The sequence below is a fragment of the Lynx rufus genome, unplaced genomic scaffold, assembly GCF_022079265.1.
Source record: "Lynx rufus isolate CCGP_SWC_20201006 ecotype Redwood Valley unplaced genomic scaffold, mLynRuf1.p SCAF_9, whole genome shotgun sequence".
Classification (NCBI taxonomy): Eukaryota; Metazoa; Chordata; class Mammalia; order Carnivora; family Felidae; genus Lynx; species Lynx rufus.
The window spans coordinates 89453820-89477477 of NW_025814897.1; the positions used below are offsets into that span (position 1 = coordinate 89453820).

General features: G+C 45.0%; 1 protein-coding gene across 2 annotated transcripts in view; it reads right to left on the bottom strand.

Moving 5' to 3' along the window:
* PAMR1 (peptidase domain containing associated with muscle regeneration 1) overlaps positions 1 to 20826 on the bottom strand; it is a 61326-nt gene extending 40500 nt beyond the window's left edge. For both annotated transcript variants that reach the window (XM_047072377.1, XM_047072376.1), the window contains exons 1-2: positions 20682 to 20826; positions 14953 to 15081 (exon numbers count right to left, since the gene is read on the bottom strand). In XM_047072377.1, the coding sequence (XP_046928333.1) occupies positions 14953 to 15081; positions 20682 to 20811 (259 nt within the window). In that variant the 5' untranslated portion in view covers positions 20812 to 20826. The remainder of the gene's footprint in view (positions 1 to 14952; positions 15082 to 20681) is intronic.
* Between the last annotated feature and the right edge of the window lie 2832 nt (positions 20827 to 23658).

A 23658-nucleotide genomic window follows, 5' to 3' on the forward strand; every position in this document is an offset into this window, starting at 1 on the left:
ATAATATATATATAACTTTCATATAATTTTATATGAGATGTAAAATACTACTTACCATATAATACTTGTTCTGGGAAGATTACCTCCTCATGCCTGGTATATATTTTCTTGTTCCTTAGGGAATTCTACTTTACTATTTTTGCTCTCTGGCCCTACATTCATTTCTTTCCCAAACAAAAGAAAAAAAAAAGAAAAACAAGAGCTCTCTTGCTGTCTCTTGCTTAGTAATGATAAGAATGGCAACCACCATTTATTGAGCATTTACTATGACTCAGGCTCCATATTAAGGGATTTACAGATAGTGCTTCATTTAACCCTCCCTCACAAAAATCCACAAAGGGCCCACTATTATGATCCCATTTTGTAAATGAGGAAACAGATTTACAAAGATTGAGTCACTTTGCCCCAAGTCACAGAGGGAGGAGAGATTCAAATCCAGGTCCTACTAGTTCCAAGCCCAGTTGGTAACCACCACAGAATACAGTTCCCAGTTTGGATCCACATGGGCATCTTTCCTTCCCTGGAAGTTTCAGGACACATAAGTCCAGAACAAGATGAGGCAGTTTTCAGGGACTCCTCCCTGGTGATTCTATGGTTCCCTAGGAAGACACCTCCATATATCAGTAGCACATAGATTTGTGAGCCTTCTTGCTCACGCTCTCTCTCTCAAAATTTGCTCTTGATCATTCCACATTATGGCTCAAGAACAAGGCTACACAAATCGTCCTCCTGTCTCATATTCTAGCCCATGTTTTTAGGCATGGCTCGTGGCCAGTTCCTCTGTTCTATCCAAAATATGGCTAAGAAGATAAAATGTATTAAGGGTCCATAATCTCTCCTCATAAATCCTCTCTCATCTGGGTTGACTTCCTAACCTTCCATCCCCTAGATTCTCCATAGCCTGAAAGTCTGGGCCACTGCAATGTGAGCTGAAGGTATGGCATCCTGGGTGGCTCTTCTGCCCTCTCATTGCTCATCTCATTCGGTGGCTAAAGAACTCAGCCTGAGGGCCGCGTTAAATAAGCTCCACTCTGGGGCACCTGGGTGGCTCAGTCAGTTAAGCATCTGACTTTGGCTCAGGTCATGATCTCGTAGTTCATGAGTGCGAGCCCCGTGTAGGGCTCCGTGCTTCTGATTCTCCCTCTCTGTCCCTCCCCACTCACACTCTGACTCTCTCTCTCAAAAATAAATATTAAAAAAATTAAAACAAACTAAAAGTAAGTAAATTAAACAAGCAAACAAATTCCACTCTGAAGTACAATGAAATGGTTCCACTTAAGAAGTCAACTTTCCAGTTTATGAAGTCTTGGGAGGCTTCATAAGAAGTCAACTTTCCAGTTTATGAAGCCTTGGGAAGCCTTAATGTTGACTTGAGATATCAGTGCCTTTTTAGCCACCGTCCAGCTCACAGTTCATAATAACCACTCCCTACAAAAGGAACCAGGATTCATGGAGAAATGGCTGGCGCCAGGACTTGGACATAAACAATCAAGGTGAACTTGAAACATCTGGTTGAGGGGCGGGCAGAAGGAAAGCAAGGAAGTGCCTAGAGAATAATGCTATAGAGTTGGCTTGAAAGGTCTTCACTGGTCAATTCTGGGACAATTTGAGCATCAGAAAGAAAAATGAGGATAACATTGCAAAATATGGAAAAAATTTAAATTCATGCGTTCATGGTGCTGTAAAAGAGAAAGTCAGATGTGAGAAAATGATCATTGGTGGATCCAGGTGAAGGGCATATGAACGTACTACTCTTTCAGCTCTCCGTGAATATAAAATTTTTCAAAATAAAAAGTTGGAGGAAGGAAGAAAGAATCAGCTCCTTTCTGAAGCCTGGAATACTCTGAGCTTACTAAACCAATCTTCCGCAGGCAAGAGGATGTGAAGAAAGTCCTCTCCTGGGCTCACTGACCTCAGGCCCTTCTCCTATGAACTTGGTTAATATAATCTGTCAATTGTTATGAATGAATCAATCGCCTAATGGGTTTTAAGACTGTCATACTAATTATTAAGAATACTGTCAAGGACAGTGAGCAAATAAAGGTGCTATAGCATCTGCTCAATACTGAATGCTCTATAATTCAAATATGAAATATTCTGATCCTTTGTGGCATTTGCCTGTCTCTTCTCTTTCCAAGGTTCTATATGGCACTCAGGAAAAAATGCCAGGGCTCCACAGATCTTACTCAGCAGGAAGCCCTCCTTCTGAATTAAACAACCTGAAAGGATCACTTGGGTGCCATCTACTGGGTAAATGCTTGCATTGCTCCAGCCAGGAACAGGGCACCAAGCGTTCAGCTCCTTCTTTATACAGGCAGACAGCATAGTGCCCAGCAGTAGGCAAGCGCTCAGCAAACAGCGCTCAGCAAACAGCGAAATGAATTACTTCCTCCTTTGTTTTTTTTTTTTTTTTTAATGATTAATTAAATGTTTTTATTTTTTGTATGCATGTTTGAGATCTTTATGTAAGAAGTATATTTTAATATTAGGTAGAAACCTGTTTATACTTTAAGAAAGAAGAGACTCTAGTAGGCTAACACCTGCCCTCAAGGATTTCAATTCCAATTCTTCACTCCCAACAAAAGCTGGCCAACTGAAAACTTCTGAGTTCCACTCTCCTCTTTGTAGGGCCTTTTACCAAGGGTTACTCTTCCCAATCATTAATTCTTCTTCATTTCTGTTTTTCTACTCTGGAAACAGAGATCCAAACTACAACCTTTGAATATAAGCTCCTATCCCATTCTGCCACTTCCCAGTCTTCCCCATGAGAGTAATTAGCACCTCCATTAAGCCAGTTACTCAGGACCCAAATCTGGAGACACTCTTTGATTCGTCTTTCACTCACATCATTCATTTAATTCTTCAGCATATATTATCATTCTATCTTCTTTTTTTTTTTTTTATATGAAGTTTATTGACAAATTGGTTTCCATACAACACCCAGTGCTCATCCCAAAAGGTGCCCTCCTCAATACCCATCACCCACCCGCCCCTCCCTCCCACCCCCCATCAACCCTCAGTTTGTTCTCAGTTTTTAACAGTCTCTTATGCTTTGGCTCTCTCCCACTCTAACGTCCTTTTTTTTTTTTTCCTTCCCCTCCCCCATGGGTTCCTGTTAAGTTTCTCAGGATCCACATAAGAGTGAAACCATATGGTATCTGTCTTTCTCTGTATGGCTTATTTCACTTAGCATCACACTCTCCAGTTCCATCCACGTTGCTACAAAAGGCCATATTTCATTTTTTCTCATTGCCACGTAGTATTCCATTGTGTATATAAACCACAATTTCTTTATCCATTCATCAGTTGATGGACATTTAGGCTCTTTCCATAATTTGGCTATTGTTGAGAGTGCTGCTATGAACATTGGGGTACAAGTGCCCCTATGCATCAGTACTCCTGTATCCCTTGGGTAGATTCCTAGCAGTGCTATTGCTGGGTCATAGGGTAGGTCTATTTTTAATTTTCTGAGGAACCTCCACACTGCTTTCCAGAGCGGCTGCACCAATTTGCATTCCCACCAACAGTGCAAGAGGGTTCCCGTTTCTCCACATCCTCTCCAGCATCTATAGTCTCCTGATTTGTTCATTTTGGCCACTCTGACTGGCGTGAGGTGATACCTGAGTGTGGTTTTGATTTGTATTTCCCTGATAAGGAGCGACGCTGAACATCTTTTCATGTGCCTGTTGGCCATCTGGATGTCTTCTTTAGAGAAGTGTCTATTCATGTTTTCTGCCCATTTCTTCACTGGGTTATTTGTTTTTCGGGTGTGGAGTTTGGTGAGCTCTTTATAGATTTTAGATACTAGACCTTTGTCCGATATGTCATTTGCAAATATCTTTTCCCATTCCGTTGGTTGCCTTTTAGTTTTGTTGGTTGTTTCCTTTGCTGTGCAGAAGCTTTTTATCTTCATAAGGTCCCAGTAATTCACTTTTGCTTTTAATTCCCTTGCCTTTGGGGATGTGTCGAGTAAGAGATTGCTACGGCTGAGGTCAGAGAGGTCTTTTCCTGCTTTCTCCTCTAAGGTTCTGATGGTTTCCTGTCTCACATTTAGGTCCTTTATCCATTTTGAGTTTATTTTTGTAAATGGTGTGAGAAAGTGGTCTAGTTTCAACCTTCTGCATGTTGCTGTCCAGTTCTCCCAACACCATTTGTTAAAGAGGCTGTCTTTTTTCCATTGGATGTTCTTTCCTGCTTTGTCAAAGATGAGTTGGCCATATGTTTGTGGGTCTAGTTCTGGGGTTTCTATTCTATTCCATTGGTCCATGTGTCTGTTTTTGTGCCAATACCATGCTGTCTTGATGATGACAGCTTTGTAGTAGAGGCTGAAGTCTGGGATTGTGATGCCTCCTGCTTTGGTCTTCTTCTTCAAAATTCCTTTGGCTATTCGGGGCCTTTTGTGGTTCCATATGACTTTTAGGATTGCTTGTTCTAGTTTCGAGAAGAATGCTGGTGCAATTTTGATTGGGATTGCATTGAATGTGTAGATAGCTTTGGGTAGTATTGACATTTTGACAATATTTATTTTTCCAATCCATGAGCAGGGAATGTCTTTCCATTTCTTTAAATCTTCTTCAATTACCTTCATAAGCTTTCTATAGTTTTCAGCATACAGATCCTTTACATCTTTGGTTAGATTTATTCCTAGGTATTTTATGCTTCTTGGTGCAATTGTGAATGGGATCAGTTTCTTTATTTGTCTTTCTGTTGCTTCGTTGTTAGTGTATAAGAATGCAACTGATTTCTGTACATTGATTTTGTATCCTGCAACTTTGCTGAATTCATGTATCAGTTCTAGCAGACTTTTGGTGGAGTCTATCGGATTTTCCATGTATAATATCATGTCATCTGCAAAAAGCGAAAGCTTGACTTCATCTTTGCCAATTTTGATGCCTTTGATTTCCTTTTGTTGTCTGATTGCTGATGCTAGCACTTCCAGCACTATGTTAAACAACAACGGTGAGAGTGGGCATCCCTGTCGTGTTCCTGATCTCAGGGAAAAAGCTCTCAGTTTTTCCCCGTTGAGGATGATGTTAGCTGTGGGCTTTTCATAAATGGCTTTTATGATCTTTAAGTATGTTCCTTCTATCCCGACTTTCTCCAGGGTTTTTATTAAGAAAGGGTGCTGGATTTTGTCAAAGGCCTTTTCTGCATCGATTGACAGGATCATATGGTTCTTCTCTTTTTTTTTGTTAATGTGATGTATCACGTTGATTGATTTGCGAATGTTGAACCAGCCCTGCATCCCAGGAATGAATCCCACTTGATCATGGTGAACAATGCTTTTTATATGCTGTTGAATTCGATTTGCTAGTATCTTATTGAGAATTTTGGCATCCATATTCATCAGGGATATTGGCCTGTAGTTCTCTTTTTTTACTGGGTCTCTGTCTGGTTTAGGAATCAAAGTAATACTGGCTTCATAGAATGAGTCTGGAAGTTTTCCTTCCCTTTCTATTTCTTGGAATAGCTTGAGAAGGATAGGTATTATCTCTGCTTTAAACGTCTGGTAGAACTCCCCTGGGAAGCCATCTGGTCCTGGACTCTTATTTGTTGGGAGATTTTTGATAACCGATTCAATTTCTTCGCTGGTTATGGGTCTGTTCAAGCTTTCTATTTCCTCCTGATTGAGTTTTGGAAGAGTGTGGGTGTTCAGGAATTTGTCCATTTCTTCCAGGTTGTCCAATTTGTTGGCATATAATTTTTCATAGTATTCCCTGATAATTGTTTGTATCTCTGAGGGATTGGTTGTAATAATTCCATTTTCATTCATGAGTTTATCTATTTGGGTCATCTCCCTTTTCTTTTTGAGAAGCCTGGCTAGAGGTTTGTCAATTTTGTTTATTTTTTCAAAAAACCAACTCTTGGTTTCGTTGATCTGCTCTACAGTTTTTTTAGATTCTATATTGTTTATTTCTGCTCTGATCTTTATTATTTCTCTTCTTCTGCTGGGTTTAGGCTGCCTTTGCTGTTCTGCTTCTATTTCCTTTAGGTGTGCTGTTAGATTTTGTATTTGGGATTTTTCTTGTTTCTTGAGATAGGTCTGGATTGCAATGTATTTTCCTCTCAGGACTGCCTTCGCTGCGTCCCAAAGCGTTTGGATTGTTGTATTTTCATTTTCGTTTGTTTCCATATATTTTTTGATTTCTTCTCTAATTGCCTGGTTGACCCACTCATTCGTTAGTAGGGTGTTCTTTAACCTCCATGCTTTTGGAGGTTTTCCAGATTTTTTCCTGTGGTTGACTTCAAGCTTCATAGCATTGTGGTCTGAAAGTATGCATGGTATAATTTCAATTCTTGTAAACTTATGAAGGGCTGTTTTGTGACCCAGTATATGATCTATCTTGGAGAATGTTCCATGTGCACTCGAGAAGAAAGTATATTCTGTTGCTTTGGGATGCAGAGTTCTAAATATATCTGTCAAGTCCATCTGATCCAGTGTCTCATTCAGGGCCCTTGTTTCTTTATTGACCGTGTGTCTAGATGATCTATCCATTTCTGTAAGTGGGGTGTTAAAGTCCCCAGCAATTACCACATTCTTATCAATAAGTTTGCTTCTGTTTATGAGTAATTGTTTTATATATTTGGGGGCTCCGGTATTCGGCGCATAGACATTTATAATTGTTAGCTCTTCCTGATGGATAGACCCTGTAACTATTATATAATGTCCTTCTTCATCTCTTGTTACAGCCTTTAATTTAAAGTCTAGTTTGTCTGATATAAGTATGGCTACTCCAGCTTTCTTCTGGCTTCCAGTAGCATGATAAATAGTTCTCCATCCCCTCACTCTCAATCTAAAGGTGTCCTCAGGTCTAAAATGAGTCTCTTGTAGACAGCAAATAGATGGGTCTTGTTTTTTTATCCATTCTGATACCCTATGTCTTTTGGTTGGCGCATTTAATCCATTTACATTCAGTGTTATTATAGAAAGATACGGGTTTAGAGTCATTGTGATGTCTGTATGTTTTATGCTTGTAGTGATGTCTCTGGTACTTTGTCTCACAGGGTCCCCCTTAGGATCTCTTGTAGGGCTGGTTTAGTGGTGACAAATTCCTTCAGTTTTTGTTTGTTTGGGAAGACCTTTATCTCTCCTTCTATTCTAAATGACAGACTTGCTGGATAAAGGATTCTTGGCTGCATATTTTTGCTGTCTAGCACCCTGAAAATCTCGTGCCAATTCTTTCTGGCCTGCCAAGTTTCAAAAGAGAGATCAGTCACGAGTCTTATAGGTCTCCCTTTATATGTGAGGGCACGTTTACCCCTTGCTGCTTTCAGAATTTTCTCTTTATCCTTGTATTTTGCCAGTTTCACTATGATATGTCGTGCAGAAGATCGATTCAAGTTACGTCTGAAGGGAGTTCTCTGTGCCTCTTGGATTTCAATGCCTTTTTCCTTCCCCAGTTCAGGGAAGTTCTCAGCTATTATTTCTTCAAGTACCCCTTCAGCACCTTTCCCTCTCTCTTCCTCCTCTGGGATACCAATTATGCGTAGATTATTTCTTTTTAGTGTATCACTTAGTTCTCTAATTTTCCCCTCATACTCCTGGATTTTTTTATCTCTCTTTTTCTCAGCTTCCTCTTTTTCCATAACTTTATCTTCTAGTTCACCTATTCTCTCCTCTGCCTCTTCCATCCGAGCTGTGGTGGTTTGCATTTTGTTTTCCATTTCCTTTAAAGCGTTTTTCAGCTCCTCGTGACTGTTCATTAGTCCCCTGATGTCTGTAGCAAGAGATTCTCTGCTGTCCTGTATGCTGTTTTCCAGCCCAGCGATTAATTTTATGACTATTATTCTAAATTCACTTTCTGTTATATTATTTAAATCCTTTTTGATCAGCTCATTAGCTGTTGTTATTTCCTGGAGATTCTTCTGAGGGGAATTCTTCCGCTTGGTCATTTTGGATAGTCCCTGGTGTGTTGAGGGCCTGCAGGGCACTTCCCCTGTGCTGTGGTGTATAACTGGAGTTGGTGGGCGGGGCCGCAGTCCGACCTGATGTCTGCCCCCAGCCCACCGCTGGGGCCACAGTCAGACTGGTGTGTGCCTTCTCTTCCCCTCTCCTAGGGGCGGGATTCACTGTGGGGTGGCGTGGCCCGTCTGGGCTACTTGCACACTGCCAGGCTTGTGATGCTGGGGATCTGGCGTATTAGCTGGGGTGGGAAGGCAAGGTGCACGGCGGCAGGGGGGGCAGGCTTAGCTCGCTTCTCCTTAGGTGATCCACTTCAGGAGGGGCCCTGTGGCAGCCGGAGGGAGTCAGATCGCTGCCGGAGGTTTGGCTCCGCAGAAGCACAGAGTTGGGTGTTCGCGCGGAGCGAGCAATTTCCCTGGCCGGAGCCGGTTCCCTTTGGGATTTTGGCTGGGGGATGGGCGGGGGAGATGGCGCTGGCGATCGCCTTTGTTCCCCGCCAAACTGAGCTCTGTCGTCCAGGGGCTCCGCAGCTCACCCTCCCTTTGTCCTCCAGCCTTCCCGCTTTCCGAGCAGAGCTGTTAACTTATGACCTCCCAGACGCTAAGTCGCGCTTGCTGTCGGAACACAGTCCGTCAGGCCCCTCCGCTTTTGCAAGCCGGACTCGGGGGCTCTGCTTGGCCGGCGAGCCGCCCCTCCGCCCCGGCTCCCTCCCGCCAGTCCGTGGAGCGCGCACCGCTTCGCCGCCCTTCCTACCCTCTTCCGTGGGCCTCTCGTCTGCACTTGGGTCCGGTGACTCTGTTCTGCTAATCCTCTGGCGGTTTTCTGGGTTATTTAGGCAGGTGTAGGTGGAATCTAAGTGATCAGCAGGACGCGCGGTGAGCCCAGCGTCCTCCTACGCCGCCATCTTCCTGGACCCCTCTCAATTACTTCCTCCTTTGAATTCCCTTCACATTTATTTTATGCCAGTATGAGGTGCAGGTGATAAGAACCTAGTCTTCTCACAGTCAAGCCCTGTTTCCATAAGTTGGATTGTAAACTCATTGAGGGCTCATTGTTCTCCCTGGTGACCGACCCATAAGAAATGCTTCATAAATGCTTATGACTGTGATCAAACAACATACAATGTGAGAAAAGAGGCTTTCAGAACAAGCATAATGAAATTGAACAAGCATAACCGAACCAACACAGAATGAGATAGGAATCTGGCCATTATTCTGTTTGTTTCACAGCGGTGACCACATTCCAATTTTTTTTTTTTTTGGTCTCTCCTCTCTATATTGCAAGATCCAAAATTACAGGGACCATATCTGTCTTGCCATTGTATGTCCAGGACCTAGGAGCATCTATTTAAGAAATATTTTTAGGGGGCGCCTGGGTGGCTCAGTCGGTTGAGTGTCTGACTTTGGCTCAGGTCATGATCTCATGGTTCCTGGGTTTGAGCCCTGCATCAGGCTCTGTGCTGAATGCTTGCTCAGAGCTTGGGGCCTGCTTCGGATTCTGTGTCTCCTTCTCTCTCTGCCCCTCCCCTGCTCACACGCTTCGCTCTTTCAAAAATAAATAAATGTAATTAAAAAAAATTTTTTAAAGAAATATTTTGGGGGGTGCCTGGGTGGCTCAGTCGGTTGAGTGTCCAACTTGGACTCAGCTTATGATCTCGGGTTTTGTGAGTTCAAGCCCTGCGTTGGGCTCTGGGCTGACAGCTCAGAGACTGGAGCCTGCTTCTGATTCCGTGTCTCCCTCTCTCTCTGTCCCTTCTCTGCTCTGCTCACGCTCTGTCTCTCTCTGTCTCTCTCTCTCTCTCTCTCTCAAAAATAAATAAACATTAAAAAGAAATCTTTTTTGAATGGATGGGTAGATTAACAAATGATGCTCTCCGCTCTCTTTCCTAGGGTTCATGACCAGTTGCCCTGTTATCTGCTATCCTCAAGAAACCCTTGATCCTACACATGGGCACTCTCACTATCCAACCAGTCAGATTCCATATACAGCCAACTTTTATACTGAGGCTAAAGCCAAGACTCAACCAATAGATGTTATTTGGAAAGGCTCATGCACAGGATTTCTTTGGGCAACTGCTCTCCTTCTGTCTTGTTACTACTTGCTTTAGCACTCTCCTGTATCCAAATATTCTTCTCTTTCCCTGTCCTGTCCCTAAACAACTCACTTATTTATATGCAGGGACTGGAGAACCATTTAGGAAATAATTGTACCCCTCCTCCTTGGGATGGGGTACACTTCCCTACTTGACTGATCGGGGGCTTGGCCATGTGACTTTTTTGGGGAAGTTAGTGGATGTGATGGGAGCAGAGGCCTTAAATGTGCCTGTGTGTTTGGCGCGGCCTCTAGTGTTTTTGCAACCCACCCTGAGCAGAGGACGTCCCAAGTAGCTGCTGCTCCTTTGGGGCTAAGCCCTGAAGCCAGAGCGCAACCCAGGCCAACCCCGCTGAAATCAGTTGAACCTCAGCCAACCCACAGACGCATGACAAAGGAAAATAAACATTTGTCCTTTTGAGATGGTTTGTTACACACACACACACACACACACACACACACACACACATGACTAATACAGATGAACACCTTATCACCACTACTCCTGGAAGCTTCCACTTGGAAATTCTGCTCTATGATCACAGTACCCCTCCCTCCTACACGTTCCGCTACTCTATTGACACTGCACCTGCTTTTCCACCTCACTGACACCTCTGGTCACTGCCCTTTCTCCAGCCTCTTTCCGGTTTCATGTGGTCCCCAATCTGGACCATCATGTTTTAGCCAACGCGTGGACCTGCCAGATGACTGGTTTTAGTCCCCTCTGCTGCCCTGCTGCCCGAGCACTGCCCAACCGTGTGGACTGTACCACCTACACAAAAGATCCAGCTACAGCGGGGTCCTTAGTCTGCTTGGACAAGCTTTACTTTGCCACGAGCTGGTGCCTTTCCTTAGTCCTCCTGCGGCTGTCCCAAACCTTCGGTCCTGCCCAGTCATAGACGCACGTGCACTCTGCTGTCAGCAGGATTTCACTTCCCACTTCTCAGCAGAAACAGAGCTGTCCGATGGGGCCTTGCCAGCAGAGGTAGGATGGCACTGTGCTTAAGGATGAGGGGTCTAGGGGCACTTGGGGGGCTCAGTCGGTTAAGCGTCCAACTCTTGATTTCAGCTCAGGTCATGATCTCACGGTTTGAGAGATCGAGCCCGGCATCAGGCTGTATGCTGACAGTGCAGAGCCTGCTTGGGATTATCTCTCTCTCTGTCTCTGTCTCTCTCTCTGTCCCTCCCCCACTCGTGCTCAATCTCTCTCTCTCTCTTTCTCTCTCTAAAATAAATAAACTTAAAAAAAAAAAAGAAAAGAAAAAGGGGCCTAGGGGCACCTGCGTGGCTCAGTCAGTTAAGCATCCGACTTCGGGTCAGGTCATGATCTCTTAGTTCAAGGGTTCAAGCCCCACAACGGGCTCTGTGCTGATAGCTCAGAGCCTGGAACCTGCTTCAGATCCTGTGTCTCCCTCCCTCTGCCCCTCTCCTACTCACGCTCTGTCTCTTTCTCTCTCTCAAAAATAAATAAACATTAAAAAAATTAAAATAAAAAAAAAGAACAAGGGGTCTAGAATCACACAGACCTAGGCACCTTCCTGTTTTACCCACAGGTGAACAAAGGCATAGCTCAACCATTACCTCCCCTGTCCCCGACTCCCTGGGATTAATTGTTCTTTTATTTATGTTCTCAGAGCACTTAGCCATACCTGGTTCACAGATTTTTCTTGGCTTCCCATTGCTCCTAGAATAACATCTAAACTCTTGGGGCACCTGGGCGACTCAGTCAGTTGAGCATCCAACTCTTGATTCCAGGATGGTGGGATTAAGGACCAGGTCAAGCTCCACACTGAGTGTGGAGCCTGCTTAAGGTTCTCTCTCTCTCCCTCTGCTCCTTTCCCCCACTTGGGTGTACTGTCTAAAATAAAATCAAGTTAAAGGCATGCCTGGGTGGCTCAGTCAGTTGAGTGACCCACTTCAGCTCAGGTCATGATCTCACAGCTCTCTCAGTGAGCTCGAGCCCTGCGTCAGGCTCTGCGCTGACGGCTCGGAGCCTGGAGCCTGCTTCAGATTCTGTGTCTCCCTCTCTCTCTGCCCCTAACCCACTTGCATCCTGTCTCTGCCTCTCTCACAAATAAATACACATTAAAAAAGTTTTTAAATAAAATAAATAAAATGAAATAAAATTAAAAATAAAATAAAAATAAAATAATAAAATAAAATAAAATAAAATAAAATATAAAAACATCTAAACTCTTTACCTACTTTCCCTGCCTCTAAGGTCATATGTGAGCCGACTCCGGCAGATGGCTCCACCCCATCTCATACCACTTCTCTGTTCACTCACAAAGAAAAAGAGCAACTTCCCATATCCAAAGGGGAGAAAACCCCAAAGTTGTCTCATTACTTCAAAGGTCAATGTGAAATCTAACCATGTACATTATATCTCTTCTTTCTTTTTTTTTTCTTTTTTTTTTTTTAAACGTTTATTTATTTTTGAGACAGAGAGAGACAGAGCATGAGCAGGGGAGGGGCAGAGAGAGAGGGAGTCACAGAATCCGAAACAGGCTCCAGGCTCTGAGCTGTCAGCACCAAGCCCGATGCGGGGCTCGAACTCACGGACCATGAGATCATGACCTGAGCCGAAGTCGGACGCTTAACCGACCGAGCCACCCAGGCGCCCCATATCTCTTCTTTCTTAAACTTTTATTGAGGGCGCCTGGGTGGCTCAGTCGGTTGAGTGTCTAACTTCGGCTTAGGTCATGATCTCACGGTTTGTGAGTTCGAGCCCCGCATCGGGGTCTGTCCTGACAGCTCAGAGCCTGGAACCTGATTCGGATTCTGTGTCTCCCTCTCTCTCTGCCCCTCCCCCACTCATGCTCTGTCTCTCTCTGTCTCAGAAATAAATAAACATTAAAATTTTTTTTTAAAAACCCTTTTATTGAAAGTAGTTTTGGGGCGCCTGGGTGGTGCAGTCGGTTAAGCGTCCGACTTCAGCCAGGTCACGATCTCGCGGTCCGTGAGTTCGAGCCCCGCGTCAGGCTCTGGGCCGATGGCTCAGAGCCTGGAGCCTGTTTCCGATTCTGTGTCTCCCTCTCTCTCTGCCCCTCCCCCGTTCATGCTCTGTTTCTCTCTGTCCCAAAAATAAATAAACGTTGAAAAAAAATTAAAAAAAAAAAAAAAGAAAGTAGTTTTTATTTCTGGGCCACCTACCAGCTTGGCAATTAAGGAGCATATAGAACAATAATGATGTATTTATGTATTTGTTGAGCTTTTACTATGTACCAGACAAAGCATTAAGTGCTTCATATGCATTATGAATTCTTGAACTAACCCTAGGAGGTAGCATTACTCCCACCGTAAAGAAAAGGAAACTGAGCTTAGCAAGGTTAAGCGACTTGGCAAAGGCCACAGTGCTAGTGACTGGCAAAATTACAGGTCTGCGTCATTCCAGAGCTTGTAGTCTTGACCTTTATGCTACACCATCCTCAGAGAACAGCGGCCAAAGGCAGACCAGGGTTAAATCCCATAGCTAATCCACCTAGAACCCACCTAAAATGACATTGAAGTTTTTAAATCTGCAACCAAAACCCAGCACTTTTAAAATATCTGTATTCTGGGGGTGCCCCAGTGGCTCAGTTGGTTGAGCCTCTGACTTTGGTTAAGGTCCTGATCTCAGGGTTCGTGAGTTCGAGCCCCACCCACGTTGGGCTTTGCAGTGATAGTGCAGAGCCTGCTTCAGATTCTTTGTCTCCCTCTCTCTCTGCCCCTCCCCTGCTCGTGCTCTCTCTCTCTCTCTCTCTCTTAAAATAAAAAAACATTTAAAAATAAATACATAAAATAAATTTATCCGTATTCTGGATAATTTAACATCCAGGTTCATCCGAAAATCCTAATACACCAATTTTCCTCCAGATAGAGCGGAGTCCCTCAGCTGCAGACCACACAGCGAATCCTTTGCCTTAGACTCTCGAAGCTCATGGCATTTTGCTGCAGGTGGGGTCAGGCAAAAAAAGCAACAATACTCTATACTCATCTCTGCAAACTGGGACTATCATTCATAAGAGTAAATTCGCTCGGACTGTCAACTCATCCTGTTTCTGACTCAAATAGGGAGCATGTCGGGGCGCCCGGGTGGCTCAGTCGGTTGGGCGTCCGACTTCAGTTCAGGTCATGATCTTGCAGTTTGTGAGTTCGAGCCCCGCGTCGGGCTCTGTGCTGACCGCTCGGAGCCTGGAGCCTGCTTCGGACTCTGTGTCTCCCTCTCTCTCTGCCCCTCCCCCACTCACGCTCTGGCTCCCTCTCTCTCAAAAATAAACATCTAAAAACAAAACACAAATAGGGAGCATGTAACAGAGGCTTAACAAGATAACAGTCGGTGGCTCCAGACTCTCAGAGGGACAGTCACTGTCAGGGCACTGCGGAGGGGAGTTTTAAACTGAGAGGTTAGATTTCCACTCCGTTTTCAAGGGCTTATTGAAACTCAGAGGGGAACCCTAATAAAGATTAAGTAATTCTTAGAGACGAAGTCAAACCCAGAAAGAATCCCTTCCCTGGGAGAAGCGGCATGCCGACAATTTGATGTGGGTGCCAGGAATTTAACTCAGGATTCAAGAAATTCACCAATAGAACTTGATATTTAAAATGCACTACAGAACTCGGCATGGTTGAAGCCTCATTCACCGGTTGCTGACCACTGCTAACACACAACTGCTTCTGTGTTAACAGACACGAGGCGTGCTGGGTGCAGAGTGTCTTGGCTTCATTTAGGAGAAAGGAGAAGATTTAAGAGCAGATATAAACCCCTGGTCGCCAATTCTAAACAGATGTCCACCATCCACACCCAGCAGATGGAAACACGCCTTTGTTTTTTGTTTTTTTTTTTATAGTCTTACCTAGAAAGCCCTCTGGCCGCAGCTTTCCAGAACTCAGATTCCAACAGACAAACCTTAGTGTGTTGCAAGCTGCCACGTGAACACAGCATGCACAGGGAGGGGGCCGCGTCGGGGTCTACTCACGCATGCAGTCTCCTCCGTACCAGCCCGCCCGGCACTCTGCGCAGTAGATGCCCTTCACGTAGAAGTCGTCCAGCGTGCCCCCCCACGAGCCGTTCCGGCAGGCCTTGCAGTTTTCAAAGATGGTACAGCCTGGAAAATTCCCCAGCAGAAGGATGTTAGATTAGGCACTTATGGGTTCTGGGGCTCCTGGGTGGCTCAGTCGGTTGAGCGTCCGGCTTCGGCTCAGGTCACGATCTCACAGTTCGTGAGTTCAAGCCCCGCGTCGGGCTCTGCGCCGACAGCTCAGAGCCTGGAGTCCGCTTCAGATTCTGTGCCTCCCTCTCTCTCTCTGCCCCTCCCCCGCTTGCACTCTGTCTCCCTCTCTCTCTCTCAAAAATGAATAAATGTTTAAAAAATTAAAAAAAAAAAGCACTTACGGGCTCTAATGGACAGCAGGAGAGAGACACCGTAACTTCTCAGGGTCCATCTCAGATGAAGGCCTCTGGGCCTAGAAAGGTGCCTGAGCCCTTGGGAAAAGATACTCATTCCTAGGAAAATGCCAGAGTCACCAGAATCCACAGCGAGGAGTCCAAGGGGGGGGGGGTGGTCTGAACCATCTTCCAAGTTAGTGGCTGACGTTTTGAAGTAACATGAAACTACTTCTAGTAAAAGCTAGAATCTATCAACGTAGCATATTTATTTCTCTTTCTAAAAGTATTATGTCCATATTGTGGAATATTTAGAAAATTCAGACAGGCAAAGAGAATTAAATTAAAGACACCTAACGGTCCATCATCCAGGAACAACGATTGGTAACACACCCTCTCTGTGTATATACAAAAACACATTTTCTTAAAATTAAGCTTGTGTCATAGACTGTACATTCTGTTTTTGTAACTTACTTTTTCAGTTAATAATAGATAGTATCTTCCAGTTCTGTTAAATAGTCTTCTATACCATATACTTCCATAACCCAAGTATGCCAGGGAAACAACCTTAACGCCTAATAAGGGGCTCACCCCAGAACGTGTCGCCCTGCCCCCACCAGCAGGCCACACCAGAAGGTTGAGCAGCTCCCAGTTAAGGGTCATTTTTAAAACACAGTCTCTTGAGGGGAGGGGGGCAGTGATGAAAGATAGAGATAATTCGATCCCACTTATCAAAATGGAGAGCTAAGTTCTCCGGCTGTGTTTCCCTGAGCAAACTGCTGAAGCTCTCCGTGCCCTCATGTTATCATCTGTAAAACAGGGGGTAAAAACTGTACCTGCCCCTAAGGGTTATTTTAAAAATTAAACGAACACATACATATAAAGGACTCGGCACATAGTACATACCCCCCAAATATGAACTATAATTCTTACTCTGCACTCCCATACCTGCACGTGGCTTATCCTACCACTGCACATAACCTGCTCAATGTTTAACTGCCTGTCTGTTTGCCTATGACAGACTGAGGTCAGGAACTGCATCTTGTTCAACAATATATTCCCAGCACTTAATGTGATATCTGGAACATAGCAAGTGTTCAATAAGTACTATTTGAATGAATGAATAAATGGACGGGATGGACGGATGGAGGGAGGGATGGGTGGGTGGATGGAGAGATGAACTGCTAATCCAGGTTTCTCAACCATTTGAGATGACCAGCGTTTCCTTGAGCTGATAGCACACCTCTGTGATCTGGGCTGAAACTGGGTTTTCATCCGCCCGTAGTGTGCACTTGTAGCCCTCTCTTTGCACACCACCCTGATGCGGCTTCCCTGTCCTAGTGCTTCCTCCCACCAGAGAAGAAGAGCTGCTGATATGATTCATCAAATCCCAGTGGGTCATGTGGCCCACAACCGGGTCCCAGGGGAGTCACCGTGCTTTCCAAAGGCCATCTTCACCCACGTGCCGCTTTCCCCGCTTTGGTTCTCTATCCACTCTGCCACTGAGGAGGCAAACGGACTCCGAGTCTGCCCCTAACTACCCCGCCAACTCTCTCTCTGGGCACAGTAACTTCAAGGCCTTTGGGTGCAAGGCACAAAAAACGGCCAGGTGATCAAGATGAGCAAGGCGATGACGCAAAGACACCAAGTAGCTCACGGCATTGCCAGAAAAGCCAGAGGACTGAGTTCAGAGCTACCTAGCCTCAAGCCACACGAAAATACACGGCACACTCGATCCAGGGAGGGCCCGAGTGCTGTGGGACACCGTGGGACATCACTACTGACATCCCCACCACCATGTGCCTGGGTGTGGATGCCTGTAACCACTGCCACCAGAGGAGATGGTTGTCTACCATAATGAGGAAAAGAATAGAGATTCTAAAGCTGTGCTGCGATCCCATCTCTCACCTTTGAGACTGGCAAAAATCCACAATGATTTGTGTCGCAAGGCTTTGGGAAAACAGCACCCTCATACCCGGCTGCTGAGAATGCCGAGTGCACGGGGGACGATACAAAGGCCGGCAACGTGACATAGGCACCTCTCTTTGACTCAGCAACCTCTCTTCCAGGAACCTACCCCAAAGAACACTGCAAAATGCTAAGTGATGTATGTCTAAGGCTCTTCGCTGTAGTATTATTTATAATAGCAAAAGGCTGGAAACAACCCAAATACTCGTAAACTATAGGAGTCCACACAATGCAGTTACATGCAACCGTAAAAAGAAGTGGAAAAAAAATGGCTTTATCCATCCGGTCAGTGAGTGATCTCCAGCATATGGTGTTAAGAGGAAAACAAAAAGCAAGGTAGTTAGCGGTGTTTATCGTAGGCTGTCTTTTGTGCCAGGGGAGAGATATATAAGTGTATATACAAGTGTGTATTTGCTCCTGTTGTCAAATACAGAACACAGATGGAAACAAAAAACCTGCCTATATATCAAGTACGTGGTGTAACACCACAGACGAAAGAACGACTATATTTAGGGGGATGTAGCCTAAGGTCAATAAAAACCATAATAATCAGTGGCCTTGTTAGTATTAATGGTGCTATCGCAAAAAAAAAAATAGTGCTATTGCTATTTTGTACAATGATATTATGCTATAAGATAAAGCCAATAAGTGATTAGGTTAATACCATTAAGAAACTGTCTTCACCATGACAGAAAAGACACGCAAATATAAAATTAGCAAAGTTAATTAAACCACCTCGGAATATTACATTTGCACTTGACTACCGGCATAAACTCCTTTTTCTCTTTGTTTAAAAATACGTATTTCCTAGCCCCATCCACTTTAAATAAATAAATGATAGCCTAGTACAACAAGGACAGTCCAGGAACAAGGAACATGTTTGGAGCCCAGATTATGGCGTCAAGCCCAGAATTCCTTGGAGGGATGGCTGATTCCAGATCTGGGGCAGAAAATACACAAGAAGGGCCTGAAATCAAGTAAGATCTCAAACACTAGAGTGGTCATGTCAGAAGAACACAGATGGACATGGAGGGGGGGCCCCCCCAGTGTCCTGAGATAGGGGGATGTATGCATGAAAATGAATCATGACTGAAATGGATTAAACCACGTAAGTAGAAGCACCTAAGTTCATAATTTCACACCGACACACACCATGCACACGGTTCTTTGATCACCAGTAGGAACTGCTAGGGCATCAACTCACTATTCTGAAAATGAGAAAAAGAAAACAAGCCTTTATGTAACCTGCCCTTTCAGGAACAACCAGCTGGTCACCGCTTAGGTCCAAAGATCATTCCTAGCATTCCTCAGGGGGGCGACACCGGGTGCCTCTTGTGTGACGTAACAGGAAGATGTTGGTACAGCTGAGACAGGTTGTTGACTGCCGTCTGTACAATGTAGCAGGAAGCACAAAGCACCACTTATGAAGTTCTCTTACTTATCATGAAATCAAAGCCCCGCCCTCACCCCAACAGTGACCACCAGGCTTTTGGAAATACTGAAAATCGTCCAAAGACTGATGCCACTACCAAGGATCCCGGGTTGAGAGACCCTGGTTTCGTTCTCAAAATTTCCTTAGAAAATCTGGAAGCATTACTCAAGTATTTCCCTCCAAACCACACTAACCACCAGAAAATTGGGGCCGTTGGTTTCTTTTCTAGATCAAATGGACAAAGGCTATACTGAGGTCACTCGAATTTCCAAACTCAGCATTGCTCTCTTCTAAGAAGGAAGACAGTTTAGAAATATCACTTGTTTACTTGAGCCCCATTTTCTTTCCACTTCTATAGCTTCCCACAAAAGAAACTTCCTGGTAGTTACGTGCATCATTCTGGGTGTTTGTCAAAGAGGGGGGAAAAGCAGAAACGAGAGAAATTCCCCAAACGCACTTTTGACATCCTTTCGGTCTTCAGCCCGAGGAAAGCGTGTTGGAAACTCTCTACGTCTTCCTTTTGATCTGGCCTACGAGGGAAAAGGTAAGACGCCCCTGGGAAAAGCCAGACGCGCCAGGGAGCAGACAGGAAAACGCCTAGAAATTGTTCGGTGTCTTGCTAATCACATTGGAAACATCTTCAGTCTGAGGCTCAGGGTGTTCACGGGCCTCTGGGCAGACAGGCACTGCAGTGAAAAACGACAATCACTGTCCCCTCAGTGGTGGGGATACGGTGGCTCGGAAGAAGGCAAAGAATGGTACACGGTGGCCTGGGAAGGTCCCGTCTCACCTTCAGATGCTCTTATATTACTGGGACCCCCTCCTAAATGTCCAGCTCAGAGCCAGAGCGTCATCCTTGACTTCTGCTTTTCCCTTCCCTTCCCCATCCAGCCAATCCCAAACTGTTGTCAATTCCACTCCCTTGCATTGCTCTGAAATCCCGCCACCTCTCTCCATCTGCAAGGCTTCGGCATTCATTAAGGTCTCCGTTACTCCCCCCCCTCCCCCCCCCCCCCCGCCTCCTGGCCTGCCCTTCCTCTAATCCTTCTCCATACCTCAGCCAAAGAGAAAATCGTGTTTCATGTCTTTACTCAAAGATCTCCAATGTTGCTAAAATTTCTTCAGGATATAGCCTAAAGTCAAAGCACAACGTGCAAAGCCTATCGGGGCTTGGACCCTCAGATAGCTCTCTTAGAATCTTTTCTCTTTGTCTGTTTATCACTCTTCATGTTTCTCATCTCTCTCTCTCTCTCTCTCTCTCTCTCTCTCTCTCTCTCTCTCTCTCACACACACACACACACACAGCTTCCTTTGGCCAGACGAGGAACATGCAATTCCCAAACCCCATGCTTTCTCTTGCCACAGGGACTTAGCACATGCTCTCGGCTACGGCTTGAGCTCTCTACCACACCCCCTCCACCCCGTTCAGTTTGCTGCTTCCACCTTCGGCACACCTATCACCTCCTCCAGTAAGCTCCACGGCCAGCCTCCGTCGCCATCCCCGCTCCCATGGCACCTGGTGCTTCTCTATCACAGCACTCCCCACGCTGTGTCCTGTAGCTGCCTGTTTACTCGTCCATCGCCCCCGCCAGGCTACAAGCTCTGGGAATGCAGGGAATATGTCTTTTTTTAAAAAAACATCATTGTATTCCCAGTATCTGCTATGGTCCATAGGAGCTGCTGAGTCTTTCATTAAATGACCGAAAAAGTGGATGGATTCACAGCTTTCCCATGTTAGCGGTGAAGAGGGTTCTAATTCCTCCACTTCCCTGGCCTGAAGTTAGAACAGGGCAGAATCATGCCACTTTTCATGTCGCGGCATCACAGCCTCCTGGTATCTGTCGGCCAGGATGTTAAGCCTCTTCCCATTCACGACCTCAGGAAAGCCGAAGGCAGCCTGAGGTCTCGCATTCCATGCTCACCTGGGTGAATGAGGCAGGAGTCGCACTCATTCTCCTCGTTCCTGCAGCAAGGGATGGTGTAGCCCACTACCTCCTTCTTTCCAGGGCAGACGCATTCGATCTGATCGTATTCACAGCACTCCCGACACATGATATTCCACTCGGCTCCCGGGCAGGCCTCATTAATGACCGTGTACTCTGAAATGGAAACCGGCAGCTGAGCACAGGGGTTCTGGTAGGAAGGGGTAAGACCCATGAGGGCTCTACTGGGACGATGCAACCTTGCCCTATAAATGCCTCATCCTGCCTGAACGATAGAGAAGGCCGTGGGGATTCTTCCTAGGCCAGTGTCTCCAAAGTGGGGTAGCCTGACCTGAAGGGTGTTCAAAACCATCCACCGGGGCACAGATGAAATTGTGTTAGAAGTATTATTCATTTTTATTTCTTAAAAAAAAAAGCTAAGAACTGATGCTTTATCAGTATATAGCCTGTGCGAATACACAAAAATAATATAAACAAGTATACATTTCTTGAGTGTCTATGCTCGTTTCTATTTTTGCTGGGGTGCATCCGGCTACTGCTTACAGCTACATAGGTTGTACACTGCACAACTCCAGGAGGAACCACTCAACTGAACACCTGTATAGCATAGCCCAGACATTTGGGCCATCAAAAAAGTTTGGAGACTACTCTCTAGACGAGGCCATTCAAGTTCAAGGCTAATTGCCAAGCAGAGACCATGTCATTTCCTCCAAACTTGGCTCCTCGATTTTGCAGCATGCCATTTTTATCGTATCTTCAAAGCTAACACCAACAAAAAAGACAAAAAGTATCTTAATTAGTATGTCTGGGAGAATTTCAATGTTTTACCAGGGTGAACTCATTGGCAAAACTTCATTCAGTCCCCAAATACAACTGAGCGTTCTTTCCCATGAGAGAGAGAGAGAGAGAGAGAGAGAGAGAGAGAGAGAGAAAAGTATTTCTGGGTAGAACTTCTGTCTTTCTTTCTTTTTTAAAACATACCTTAAGTAAATGAAAAAGAAAAACCATCTGGTAAAATCTATAAGAGGACTCGGTTGGAGGCTGCCCAGAGGAACCCAGCCTAAAAAACAGACTGAGTTTTGATTGGCTCTTTTTTCTCATCCACTCTCAGTTTCTAAAAATTTTGCACAAAGACGATGACTGAAGAAGAAATAGGTCAGATATTTGAGGGAGAAAGCGAATCTGGCTTCTCTGTGAAGTCGTCCCTGAAAACCCTGGGCAAGGATCCCCCAACATGCTTTGCAGGCCCACATAAACCAACACTAGGATCTGTGGTGGCTTCTGACCTCTCGAATTTCACAGTTTAGTTTTCTGTTTTCCCCTCCTAAATTTGGAAGCCTGACGCTGAGTTGATCATCCTTAACCTGCCAGGTAGAACCATCCAGAGAAACTATCACCATCTCCTGTCAGCCTCAGGTCATAAGAACATTCTAGCATCATAGCAAGGAACCACTTGCATAATAAGAGATGGTTCCTGACATGGAATAAATTTAGCTTTTTGAAAAATTTTCTAATTTTCCCCCCACAAACTTTGGCCAGCCAGCAAAGGTCCTCACGATGGCATTTGGGAGTGATTGGTAGAGATTACTGTAATGTCACTAGTGAGGTTTTGTTTCCCCCACTAGTTTGCGGGCCCCACCAGGACAGACACCGGGATAGATACTCAGCTTCCCACATTTCTGATGTTGGCTGGATGAAGTGAATGACTTCTAAAGTGTAGACAAGGGGCGCCTGTGTGGCTCAGTCAGTTAAGTGTCCGACTTCGGCTCAGGTCATGATCTCACGGTTTGTGGGTTCAAGCCCCACGTCAGGCTCTGTGCTGACAGCTTGGTGCCTGAAGCCTGCTTCGGATTCTGTGTCTCCCCTTCTCTCTGCCCCTCCCCTGCTTGCTCGTTCTCTCTCAAAAATAAATAAACATTAAAAAAATAACTTAAATAAAAGAAAATGCAGATGAGAACATAATGGTTAAAAATGAGAAAGAGCAGGAGAAAACACAAAGGTAAATCTCCATCGTATTTGGCAACGAGTCCTTAAATACGACCCTTAAACATGAACAACAGAGAAAAAACAGATAGATGGGGCTTTATCACAATTAATAAATTTTCTGCAACAAAGGACATGTCAAGAAAGTAAAAAGAGCCTACAAAACGGGGGGAAAGATCTGCAAATGAAATATTTGATAAGGGCTTCGTATCAAAAATACATAAAGAACTCCTACGACTCCACCTCAGAAAGACAAACAGGCATCACTGAGGAAATGCAAAATAAAACCATGAAGAGATACCAGCTCACAGCACCGGGGTGGCTACAAAAAAGAAAAATAAGAGGTGGCAAAGATGTCGAGGGACTGGAACCCTCGTGTGCTGCTGGTGGGAAGGTAAGGTGGGTGCAGTGGAAACCAGGGTGGCGGTTCCTTCAAAGGCAGACATCGAAATATCACTGAGGCCCAGCGATTCTACTCCCACCTATCTTCCCAAAAAATCAAAAACAGAGACTCAAAACAGATGCGTGTAGGCCAATGTTCATTGCAGCATTATTCCTCGGAGTCAAAAGGTGGAAACAACCCAAGTGTCCATCAGGAGATCAGTGAGTAAATAAAATGTGGTGCAGGATACAGTGGTACTCAGACCGTGGAATATTACTCAGCCATGAAAAGGCATGCAGCACGGCTGCTACCTGCAGGTGCTCAGTATGGACAAGATATGGAGAAAAATAAACAAATTAACCTGCACTTGCCTTTGAAAACCTTCATGGCTGGTGTGAGGGAGACAAGAAAGGAGGGTTGTTGTGTGGGACGACTTCCACTATCACTGACCGATGTTGACTACAGTACAGTATTAATAAACTCTTGTCATACACCGTATTTAATGTAACTGGCAATAAGGGAGCAGAGGAACAGGTCTCTATCTGCAGGCAGCCGGACCTAGAATGAGGCAAAGCATTCCTGAGCTTACTC